The following is a 13,413-nucleotide window of genomic DNA, read 5'->3' as shown; positions in this document are numbered from 1 at the left end:
CTGGATATTTTTCTAAAATTTTTGTCTTTTCAGGGTCAGGAGACACTCCTTCTGCTGAGACTAAATGACCTAAATATAATATTTCTTTTTTGAGGAATTGACACTTAGCTGGGTTTAATTTTAAATTTACCTTTCTTAGTCTTTCAAATACATCTATCAAATTTTGATTATGCATTGTCAGTGATCGTCCAAATATAATCAGATCATCTAAATAAATAAAACACTTCTCAAAAGCTAAACCTGACATCGCTATCGACATAACTCTACTAAACGCACTACATGAAGTTTTAAGTCCCATCGGTAATCGTTTTAATTGGTAATGTCCTGTATTCGTTGAAAATGCCGTGTACTTTCTGCTCTCAGAATTTAATTTCACCTGATAATAGCCTTGCTGTAAATCTAAATGAGTAAAATATATTGAACCTGACAAAGAATCCAGTATATCAGTAATGTTAGGCAATGGAAATTTATCATCGACAATATTTTCATTAAGTTTCCTAAAATCAATTACCAAACGCCACTTTTTAGTGCCGTCAGATTTTTTTGGAACTAGCAAAATAGGGCTAGACCATTCACTAGTGGATTCTTCGATTATATCATTCTGAAGCATTTTATTTATTTGATTATTTACTTCAGGTTTTAAAGATTGAGGCAGTCTATACGGTTTAGTATAAATAGGATTAATGTTGTTTTTTAATTTTATCGAGTGTTCACAGACATTGGTAGTTTCTAATTTATCTCCTGGTAAGAAGAAAATGTCAGAATATTTGGTACATATTTTTTCAATTGACTCCCTCTCTTCCTTATTCAAATTTTGTAAATTAATTAAAGACAACAAAGTACTGGCTCTATTATGATTACTTTCACACGAACTAAATTTTAAAATGTTATAGTCATTTAGCGATTCAACATCTAATTCTAAATTGTCTAATCTAACCTCTTCTTCTCCAGTATTTAAAATCTTAATAGGGATTCTTTTATTTTTAGGTCGAGCAATAGCTCCAGCTAAAAACACATCTTTCTTAATCTCTTTCGCACTCACAAAACAATCACCTTCCATATCCTTGTTTAAATAAACATAATGAATAGTTTCACTTCGAGGAGGTATTACTAAAGAGTTACTGTATTCGACTTTGTTGTGAATTGGTAATGTACAAAATTTATCTTCTACTTGCAACGTCAACAAATTTTTCCCTAAATCTATGTTTGCATTATATTTAGTCATAAAATCAATTCCCAGTATACCATCAACTGCAATAGGTAAGTTTTTAAAAACGTAAAAATTATTTTGAAATCTATTTCTTTTAATGTCATGTATCTCTAAATGTACATAGCCAGGTGATTTAATTTTTCCACCAATTCCATTCACTTCTAACTGATTATAAAAGATTTGAGACCCCTTTGGTAACACCTCTTCTCTAATAACAGATATGGACGCTCCAGTATCCAATAATAAAACATATTTTTGTGCATTCCTATAAAAATTTACGAATTTGGCTGAGCTTTTACATTCAAAAATAAAATTATTCATCACGAAAAAACTGGTTCATGCTTTCTTTAGATTTACTTTGTTCCGAATTGCAAGAAGCCTGAGCATTGGCATTTTGGGGGATGGTAAACAAATTCCCACGATTATTTACTCCCCGCCTGGCATATCCACGGCGGTTATAATGACCTCTACCGCGCGGAGTATATTGAAAAGGCCTCGAATACCCTTGATATCTGGGCGCGTTGCTTCGATAATTATTATTATAATTATTTTGATATTTACCCCAGTTGCTATTATAAGTGTAATGCCCTTGACCACGGGGTTGGCCTCTGCCCTGTCCCCGAAAATACGAACGATTATTATAGTACGTACCTCTTGTAGAAGCCATCTTCATTACCTCGGCTGGCCTGGATGTAGACGATCTAGACTCGTCCTTCGCAGCCTGGATTGCATCCTTCAGCGATGAGTAGTTTCGCGCTGTAATGATAGTACTGACCTTCTCGTTTTTCAAGCCATCTGCAAATTTTTTTACAACCATTTTTTCATTAATCGGTTTCAACACGTTCATTTTAGTTACGTCACCATCAGCCTGTGCAATATTTAAATCAGTTAAAAGTTTTTCAAGTTGTGTACCGTATTCGTCGATAGACTTAAAACCTTGGTTCAAGGATCGTATCTGATCCTGTATAGCAGTAAAAGATTTTGAAGTCAGTAATTTCCTACGAAAATCCTGTAACATATCCGTAACAGTCATATAATCACTGTTCACCCGTAGCTTAGCATTTTCAGATAATCTACCTTTTAAAATAAATTTAATTAATAAGGACTGACCCGCACTATTTAGCATGTCAGCATACATTTCCACAGCATCAATCAATTGTTTCGTTGTATTTTCCTTATCGTCTAAAACTGGTATTAAACCACATGCAGTTTTTAAATCAAAATCCATTTTGAACAATTTTTGTTTAGGAGCCTTACACAATTCTAACACTTCAGAAAACAATAATCTAAACTTACTGTAAGTTTCTGTAACTATTTCAGTTTCACCTTTACTAAAACTTAAATTAGAAAATATTAATTCACAATCTTTAAACAATTCTTCAGCCTCACGCAACTTCTGAGGCGTAACAGTACATTTATATCTACTTTGCCCTTTCTGTATAAGATATCGCCTAATTTCTTTTAATTTATCATAATTTTTAAGTATTAAATCGGCCATAACAAACTAACATCTTACCCTAAAGTTAAAGATACAAACTAAATAGACTCAATACAAACCAAGTAGTATCATATTATTTCATTCACTTAAAATTAATTCTATCTAATTCGAAGCACAGTTACATACGCTACGATAGCATTCTGCTGACGCTTCATAGCGTATCGCATGTCGACTGGACTTCCACGAACTGTTTATTACATTTTTAAACACGATTAATTTAAAATATATTTTATAGGTCCAATGTTCTTTTGTTTTAAAATTTATTTATTATAGATTAATTATATTTTTACTTTTAACTGCACTATTTTTCACACTTAAACCTCATAGATCACAATTTCACACCACGACGCAAACCGCACCATATTTTAGATTACACAGGTATATTTAATTTATTTGGGGGAAAGGGGGCACCCACTTTAAACTGCTGCTTCTCACGTTCAGGATCGCGCCTGCCTGCTGCTGACACCCGTAGACGCATTCTTCTCACCTTTTATGGCCAATTTTGATTTCCTTATGTTCTCTTTTATCTCTCGTTTTCATTTTGGTTTTTCGATGCTAATTTATTTGCGAAATACTATTTCGCGTTTTGGACGTTGTCGTCATAATAATCATTTTGATTAAAACTAGTGCCATAAGGCACACTGGCATGCGGCTACTCTGCACTTTTCGCCCGGTGTCCGGCGTCGCGCTATCATTTTTCTAGGAACTGGCTAGGGTCGCCATGAAGTATGGATAGAGGCTTGGAGTTCAAATGAAACAACCGTTCGGTTATAAGGTGTATTCAAGACTGACTTACAAATAGGTGCACACAATATAACATAATAAAACATTAAGCTACATATACTTCATATTATAATTCATATAGGTACTTCACCTGTTCGGGGCTCTACCGTCCGTCATTTGTCGAGGTTGCAACCTTCAAGTGTAACGATTCGCGGATGCCTGGCATTGTCTCGGGGATTAGGTGTGCGCGTCATGACGTTATGCGATTTTTGCGTGCAGATTATATAGCTACTGCAATATATGTATGGAATAGACAGAACATAATAGTTTGTCAGAACTAGACCAAATTTAATTTCACTCTCCTTTTTGTCACTAATTTAAATGGAAGACGAGAAGCACCAGGTTTCGAATTAAAAAAATGATCAAAATACGTTCACACAGTCTTGTAGTCAGTTCTTGGCTCCATCTTTTTTTGAAGTCGTTTGAAAGTGATAGGAATGCCAAAGTAATATAATTTTGGGAGCAGGGAGACCGGGATATAATATGATACGTCACAGATGGTGAAATATGTCGCCTATGAGCATTCAATAACTGAATGATATTCTGCCAAAATTCAATATAGTGGGGATCCAATAAGGGTCAGCTTGTTGCAAGAAGTCCCTTTATTCCTTGAGTTATTATCTGTTATCCACGTTGACGATAACTTTGTGAGGACAAAGTTAAAAAATACACTGAATTATCTTTCCCACTCAGCTTTGCATTATGTATTACTACTAGCTTACCGCCCGCGGCTTCGCCCGCTTTGACGAAAACCTAATAAATTATATACTAAAACCTTCCTCTTGAATCACTCTATCTATTAAAAAAACCGCATCAAAATCCGTTGAGTAGTTTGAAAGATTTAAGCATACAAACGGACATAGAGACAGAGAAAGTGAACTTGTTTTATACTATGCTACTATGTAGTGAAGTCAAACTTTTGTAAATGTATATTTTGGATGCCTGAATTTCATGTAATAATTACCATAAATAGACTCCACTGTATGAACGATCCGACTGTTAAAGGTCTTATGGTCGTACAAGAAGACTTCTCGTTTTGCTTGACTATAAATACTATATTATAAAAACCTACAAGTTATGTAAAATTGTATAATGTTTACGTAGTACATTCTGTACTTCCAACATGAGCTGTCATAAGCCCATTTAGTTTAGTCTGTCTTTGCAATCTGTGGTATCGTAAACGCCATGCGAATAATCGGAATTGATTTGTGTTGTTTCGATCTAAATTTTATTCGTTACAGACCATACAAACCGTTTTTCCTTTCCACAGAAATTTAATTTTCAAAAATCCCGGAGGAATTTTTTTTTTTTCGTTTCAGTTCTGTACTAATACCTCCCTTTAATATGAAGCAAATTTCTAAATTTCAAATTTCAAATCCTCGTTGCTTGGGCTGTGCGTTGTTATGTCACCCAGTCAGTTTGTGTCAGTTTTCCCTATCTTATATTTATTATTTCTTCATAGTAGAATGTTTGAGTACATAATTAAATAATTACCCCGCTCCTGAACTAGTTTAAACTGTATATCAGTGGATATTTATCGTAGCGTTGTAGTTTTACCCAATGATGTTAGCAGTTAAAAGGTGTAGGTAGGCTTATTATTTACTTCAGTTGTCTCTTTCTCGCTCACTATAGATGAATCATGCCATCTCACTCTGACGTGTAATAGTGTGTGCGTTAGTGTGCTGTTTTTGATGTACAAACGTTGTGTTGGTAACCTATCTACACCTTTTTACTTATGACATCATCATAATCAACAGGCCATTATATTCCCACTGCTGGGACACAGGACTTCTATGAGCCATAATTCACAACATTTTGATTCTTCGACATGCCGGTTTTCTCACGATATTTTCTTTAACCATTTCGAGCAGTGGTGATGTTATCAACATATAGATAAATCAATTTATTTCCTACACGCTTGCCTGGTTTCGAACCCTTGACTTATCGATTTGAAATACGAGGTCCTCACAATTAAGGGTCTCAGCACACATATGGGATCGGAAAGGGATCGTAACCGTATCGCCTCGAGCCGTTCAGAATGGTTTGTATTAAACTCCCTACTGCAACGCACACTAATCGGAATAGTAACGTAATCGCCTCCCCTCGAACAGGCTCCGAACTGGCAATTCCAGCGCTAACGGCTCATCGTCCCCGCGCTTACGTCTCTCCGTCCCCGCGCTTACGTCTCTCCGTCCCGCGCTTACGTCTCTGCCTGCTACGACTTGCCGTACTTACCGTTTTTAGGCGTAACGCCGGTGTCGCCTAGCCGTAGTCGAGTTGACGTACAGGCGCTGCTGATACGCTTTCGTCACGTGCATACGGTAGGTTGACGCCTGGTTGACAGCGAGGCGAAAGGCGTTACGGTTACGATCCCTTTCCGATCCCATATGTGTGCTGAGACCTTAAGTCGCCATTCAAACTCAAACATTTATTAATCAATAAGACTTCTTCTAGAAGCATTTTTGAATCGTCATAATAGTTTTAACATTTACCACCATTGCTTTTTATAGCATTGTTACGTTATTTCCAGGGGAGAGACGCCGAGGTGCTGCAGGGCGGGCTGCAGCGTTGCGACGGGCGCCGTCCGACTCGGACTGCTCCGGCGAAACGGCATCACTGTCCGCGGACAGTGGGGAGCGGTCTGTGAGGCCGTTACCCCCTCCACCTAGAGCTGGGAAGACTAGGGGGTGAGTATAATGTGATGGTTATACGAAGTTGCTGCAAGGGAAAATGTCGCAAGGTATATTGTCGAATAATGATTATAGTTCGATTCAAACTTAATAGCGGTTCGGAAGTTAGGTGCAGGTGCGAGTGCGGGTGCGCACGTCCAACGCTAATACCAAAAATTGTTTTCTGCGCATCGGATCGTACGATGTTCCGAGCTGCCATTAAGTTTGAATTGTACTATAGCTTTATAAGAATAGAAGGTGGAAGTATGTGGGATAAAATATGTGATTTCAACTGACACGCAGTTCCAAAGGTGTGTTGTGGATACATAAATTGGACTTCAGCAGAGTAGACTAAATTCGGAAAGCAATATTGGCGAGTCAAGCTCAGCCCCCCTAGCCAAGTGGCTTTCTGTTAGCGTAGCGTTCAATAGAATAGACTACGAATGTATGAGATTGACGTAAGCTGTAGATAAACGTATCTACAGCTTACGTCAATCTCATACATTCGTAGTCTATTCTATTGAACGTATCTACAGCTTACGTCAATCTCATACATTCGTAGTCTATTCTATTGAACGCTACGCTAACAGAAAGCCACTTGGCTAGGGGGGCAGTACGTAATCTTTTCGGATTTGTCGTATCAATAGTTATAATAGGAAGATATTGATTATTTGTATATGATTAAGATTCAGTTGGTGATAATGTTGTTACACATAACAGAATTGGTATCTATCTTTTCATTTATATTAAAAGCCAGAGATATGAAGAATGACTCATTAATACAATAATAATAAAAAATTATTTATTTTTATTTTATCTGTTAAGTGTAAATGCCAAATTCGCAATGTGTTCTGTTAACAATTACATGAGAATTAGAAAAAAATGGTTTTGATATAAAGTTTTAATTTTATAGCATTCGAATGCCTTATATATGAGATTTTTTTAAGAATAGAAAAAAGTCGAACACATGACAGGATTAAAAATTTCTCAAACAAATTGGTTATCATTGGTAATATTATGTCTTATAGTCACATGAAATGTGGAAACGTGGTCAAACAATCAGCAAAGTTACCTTGTTATTTTACGTAGTGTACCCTAAAAACACTGACTGAGACTGTCCAGCAGTGGACAAATATAGGCTGATAATGATGATGATGATGATGATGATGAACCTAAAAACATTGATCTCCAACTATTTTCCCATTACAGAAGTCGTCGCCGCGGCAGCGAGTGGGAGGTGCTAGAGGGGTTAAAAGACGGCCAGCGATTCGAAAAGCGGCCTGAAGTGTTCAACGGGTACTTGCATAAGAAGAGGAAGTGGCCGCTTAAAGGATGGCACAAGGTACATATTGTAAATTAGGGTATTGTATGGAAATTGTGTACTTATTCGATTTGTTAGAATAGCGAGAGATTATCAAAATACTACATTTTTCAGAATAATTTTGTTAAAATATCTAGTTTGTCCATAAAATGTTACCTGTAAATTTGTCTAATTTTCTTCATGTGTTCGTTGTTGAACTTCTCTAATTTTCGTTCGTTTTTCTGTTCGTGAAATAGTAATAATCTATAGAGTTTTTCCGAAATAATGACACTCTACAGTGAAATAATGACTCGATAATAATTAGTCATTATTTCACTGTAGAGTGTCATTATGTTATTGTGTTATATGCTATCTTTTTAGCGTTTCTTCGTGGTGGACGCTGGTATACTAGTATACGCGCGGTCCCCAACCGACGTGGCTCGGGGTCGACTCCACGGTTCCGTAGACGTGGGTCTCTCAGTCATCTATCTAATGACTCTAATGAGCGTATTTCGTTTAAATAAGATCACTATACAGAGTTCGTGCAATAATGACACTCTATAGACTATAGAGTGTTACCGAAATAACGACACTTTTAAGAGTGCATTTTTTAACATTATTTATGTCATTTTATTTAGCGTTTCTTCGTGGTCGACGCCGGTATACTAGTATACGCGCGGTCCCCAACCGACGTGGCCCGGGGCCGACTCCACGGGTCCGTAGACGTGGGTCTCTCAGTGATATCGGCGAAGGCCCGTCGTCGCCGCATAGACATAGACGCGGACGAGTTCATATACCACTTGAGGGCCAAGACGCCCGACGTGTTCCGCACTTGGCTGGCCGTGCTCACGGCACACAGGTGGGTGACGTCACACACACACACACACACACACACACACATATACACGCATTCATTAGATAGGCCACGATCCGTTGTTGCTAAATTACATTAAATCCGTATGACATAACTGTAGGTAGTCTATTCCGTTTTTTTTTTTTTTTTGTGATTTAAAACAATTTGTTTCCATCAACTTAATTACAATAATTGAATTTATATTTTTCGGTGAATATACCCGTACCCTGTAGTAAAACAGATGACTCAATATTTTCTTAACGCGATACACTCTTGACCGTGACTAATAGTTTTACATACTTCTCAAGAAAACACCTATGGAAACAGCGATTGAGAAAGAAATTATTTCAGTAAATTATAATTGACGATATTTGAATACACAACTTAAAAAAAAAATTCAGCTTAGCTATCCAACTATCCAGAACTGAGAACTATAACCATACAATTCTAGATTAATAACCATTCTTCCATACCATTATAGGTTATACAGGCAGCATTTGTTAACATTCGGTGCGCGAGAGTCTGTGCCCAAAATACACGCGCCGTTAGAAGATCTGCCGCCAACAGATACTTCGTCACGTAAGTTAAGATTAATCTATTATAATATTAAAAAGTCAGGAATATAGTGCAAACTAATAGTTGAAAGAATTTCGTAATAATATTAGAACTACATATTTTTTTTTTTACGTATTTTCGTTCCTTAAAATCCAATTAATTTTTCCAAAGTCTTGAATCTTGAGACTAGGTATTTTCTAATGAAATATAGTTTCAATATTCTAAATTAATTTATATCCACTTTCCTCAATCCCTTTCCAAAGGTACGTCAAGTTATGAATTACTCTCGCCAATAGAAGAAACTAATAAGAGCGCACCGTTCATAAAAACTATTATTTGTCCAATTTCCATATCGCCCCGGACCAATCCTATTCCAGATGCTAATATCCTAATTCCGCTAAATATAAAAACTATTACAGCAAAACCTTGTGATATAAATATCGGAGATTACATGAAACATCAAAGTTTATGCTCCATGAATTGTATAGCACGAAATAAAAATAATGATTCTAAAGACGATACATCACCAATATTGTCCCTTTACACTACGGATACGGAAAAACAAATGAACAGTTCTGAATTGGACGCTAAATCTATGAGACTACAGTCTTCTTTGCTATGCAAGTACTCGCTCAACTCTCAAGTTAAAACTATACCGTTCAACAGTCCGTGTAAAATTGAAATTAATAATAGTCCAACAAAATGTACTAAAACACCTAAAAATGATACGAGCACAATGCCCGCTTTCTTCTTTTTCAATAAGAAACAAAATAAAGCGCCCGAATCGCTCATGCGCAAAAGCAACAAATGCACTAATCTTGTCAAATACAGAAATCAATTAATCGAACCGAAACTCAAAAGACCATTGAGTAGGTGCATGTTATTGGGCAAATATCCAACGGTGAAAAGTATCAAAAATATACTAGAAGGCGCCCATATACATGGGCCTGTGAAAAAGAACTTTCAAGCCCAAATAAACAACGAAAACAAAGAAAACAAATCTTTACAAGATGCCATGACTTTATACGAGTATGATTTCATAACAGAGAAGCTAATAACCTCTGTTTTAGAGACGATACCTTCATCGAATCCTATTATCAATGGTGATGACAGCATAAAGAATTATATTCATCAAATAGTCAAAGAACTATACGATATTAAATTGGTCCCAACCGATGTACATCCTATCAAAATTCTCTTCAGATGTTTATTGGAATATTGGTTGAAAAATACTTCTATTGATGAATTTAGACAAGAAATAATGCCAGCCAAATCAATAGATAGGCAATCGAACAAACACTTTACGAAGGATGAAAATTTATCCAGCTACAATATTCAAAGTGTCACAAAAGAAACTCAGTATCAAGGAATCAAACCTAAAGAAATAGCATCCAAAATACCCGTTTACAATTCAAATAAAAATTTCAACAAGTCGGTGAAGCAAATATCAAAATTTAACGAAAGCAATGATAAAGACCGACAAATACAAGAATTGGAACGTATGCTTAAAAGTACTGTATACATCTGCGAAACAGTACGTAGCAGTAAAAATAAAGAGAGAGACATTAAAATAACAAAACGACTTATAGATAACATAGACAAACTGTCTCTTCAAAAAGATTTAAATAAACCGGCTGAAAACGATCCGTGTGATTCGAACTCTTCAAACGAATTGGCCAAAATACAAGATACAATTCACCATTTAATAAGCGACACGTCCATGCCTGCAACTGTGGCTAAAGAATTTCTAAATGCTTATCTAGATTTACTGCACAGTAGCCACAGTATGACAGAGTCAAGTATATCTCCAGAAGATTCCAAAAATAATGTGCAACCGTTATGCGATGTCCAAACTGAGAGTGTCCAAAAGAAAGTTTCTAGGTGCATTACAACTAAAGAGTTTATTGAAGAAAACGTGAATACAGGCAAAGGCGTTGATCCTGGCCAATTATACTTAAAGGACGTACTCGATAAAATAACGACAATTTTCTCTAAAGATAAAAAGAGAAAGAATGATGCTAGTGATAATATTGAAAAGAGTGACAAAATCAAGGTAAATAGTGAAATTATTAAAAAAGAGATTGATCAACATTTAAAAGAAACATTTAATACCATTAACATGTCAGAACCCATTATTATAGATAAAACAAATTGTATGGATAAAACAAATAATATTTGTATTCGCAAACAGCAAAAAGAAACAAATGTAGAACCATTCTTTAGACCGAACAGTGAGAATGTTATAAATAATTCTTGGTTCCCGAAGTATGTTGAAACCAACTCAGATTCTAGTAAATTATTTAAAGCTAAATTACAATCAGAAATAGTACATCCCATAGCCGATACACTAAATATTCCTCCTCAAGATCATATAGAACTTAAGCCCTATTTAAGTAGCACTGAAGATAACATAGATTATACAGAAAGACTTACATTCAAACCACATCTAAGCAGTAGTGGTGCAACATCTAAGGCATACAGAAAAGATCATGAAAGTAAAAGTTCTATAATAGTTGAAGAACATAAGCAAATTGAGAGAAATAGTCCGGAATCTTTAAACGCCGTAGAATTTGACGATTCGCAATCTTGTTATCTTTTATCTTTAAAAGGTTTAGTAGGAAATTTCCAAACGAGGAAAAAGTCGTCACAAACAAATCCGAATGATGCTTCGCCATGTCCCTCACCCAGCAACTATCCCGAAGAAATGGCTATCTTTGAAAGACAACCTCGAGCTATTGACGAGAAATTCATATTACTCCTATTAGAAAATTTGTCACTACTGTCCAAAAACCTACCAACCATGCATAAAGATATAAACGCGTTTTATTTAAAACTGAGAAAGAAGCATGAAAAAACTGTATTGAACTCTGGTAAAATACAAGGTTTGAGTTTGCTAGGAAAAATTTATAACGAGAGTAGCAACAGTAAAAACGTTGAAGACATCGAAACTCAATGCGACGAAACTCACTGCAAAGTTATTAAAGATGTCAAAGAAACAACAACGAATACGAGTAACATTGTAAAACAAATTATAAGCGACAAAGCGACGAGCGCATCCCGTATCATATTTAAAAACGTTGAATTGCAAACTGAAAATGTTCCAGAAAGTACAAATGAAGCTAATGTCAAAAAAGAAATTGTAAAAAAAGATAAGATAGAATCTATCTTTTATACGAGCAGTGCTCAAACAACGTCGTATGCCAGTCAGTCGAGTGACGAAGACATAATAAGATCTGACAAGGCCGTGTCCAACCAAAATTGGTATCGACAGATTTGTACAAGGGACTGTGCTATGAACACCATAGTGAAATTCATGTTAGCCAAAAGCGATAGCTCACAGAACTTTAGAATTCTGAAGCCGGATAATTATGAAGGCTCACAGAACATGGCATCGAAAAAGGTTAAACATGATAGAATGAAATCGACCAAAGTAAGAAACGATTTGATCAAAGAAATATCTTTACTATCGCCATCATTTAAGGTATCTAAACAGTCGCAAACTGAGAAAATTTATAAGAGGATTAGGACTAAAAATGGGCCGGATTTTAAGGTGTACCAGTTATTCGTTAGTCAGAAGTTTAAGCCAAGTAAATGTGCGTCTATATGTGATATCGATCGGGGTCGTAAGAAAAGCGAAGATCTTAATACGATCTACAGATGTTCCAGTGATCCTTCCTATTCCTCTGGTTAGTCTTCTTATAAGATTCAGTTAGTTCCTTTGTAGAAATTATAAGAATTAACCCTAGAATTAGTTTTAGTGCCTAGTATTTTCTTTTTATTATATAAAAGTAGTATTCGATAATATATTCTCCGTTTAAATAGAATTTGATTGGTTATAACTAATCCTTATTATTTATTGTATTTATGTTAATAATTATGACATTGAAAATAAACAGATAAGTGAACATTATGATCCAAGGGTCAAACAATTTTGTATATCTCATTTACACTCAAAACAATGTAATGTCGTACAATGTTATACAATTTAACACAATATGATACATAAACCATAATGTTTTTTAAGGAACTGAGATTTACATTTATAGAAAAGAAAACATTTTACAAAAATATTCAACATTTTCTGTAGTCACTTTAAAAGTAGGACTTCTAATTCGAATCCCTTACCGCTTTATATTGTCCCTACGTTAATAAAGTTATACATATTAGAAACCTATAGAGTAGACCTATTTAAGCATAATTTGAAATATTTGTAGCATGTATGTACTCTGCGTAACTATAATAATAAATACCTGTAACTCCCTTTAGACTTCAATTATATAAGAAAATTAGTCTCTAAAGTATAAAATTAGTCTAGTTAGAAAATAAATAATTTAAGAATCGATTCGATAGTAACAAAACTATGGCTATCTCGCTTACACGGCTGCGATTATGTATCGATATCTCTTTCGCACAGTAAAGTTTTGGCACCTCTACATGAATCTATTCTTAAAAGGTTTTGTAGCGTTAGTAATGTGATTGTTGAATCATTAAAAAGCATGGTTACTATTTTAGTAAGCTTCGCTTTTATAGACTTAGGTTTTTCGA

General features: G+C 35.4%; 1 protein-coding gene across 6 annotated transcripts in view; it reads left to right on the top strand.

The window, feature by feature from the left end:
* The window catches only part of LOC123702005 (oxysterol-binding protein-related protein 3-like), a 62,692-nt gene that overhangs the window by 16,754 nt on the left and 32,525 nt on the right, over positions 1–13,413 (top strand). For 4 of the 6 annotated variants that reach the window (XM_045649640.1, XM_045649641.1, XM_045649642.1 and 1 more), the window contains exons 3-6: positions 6,022–6,178; positions 7,370–7,502; positions 8,099–8,319; positions 8,795–8,892. In XM_045649640.1, the coding sequence (XP_045505596.1) occupies positions 6,022–6,178; positions 7,370–7,502; positions 8,099–8,319; positions 8,795–8,892 (609 nt within the window). Of the gene's footprint in view, positions 1–6,021; positions 6,179–7,369; positions 7,503–8,098; positions 8,320–8,794; positions 8,893–11,420; positions 12,555–13,413 lie in introns of those variants that run through there. The other 2 variants (XM_045649637.1, XM_045649638.1) reach the window with 2 other exon arrangements.

The sequence above is a fragment of the Colias croceus genome, chromosome 22 (assembly GCF_905220415.1).
Source record: "Colias croceus chromosome 22, ilColCroc2.1".
In the NCBI taxonomy this organism is placed as follows: domain Eukaryota; kingdom Metazoa; phylum Arthropoda; class Insecta; order Lepidoptera; family Pieridae; genus Colias; species Colias croceus.
Note: the sequence above shows the minus strand (reverse complement) of the source record. Positions and strands in the feature narration are given on the sequence as shown.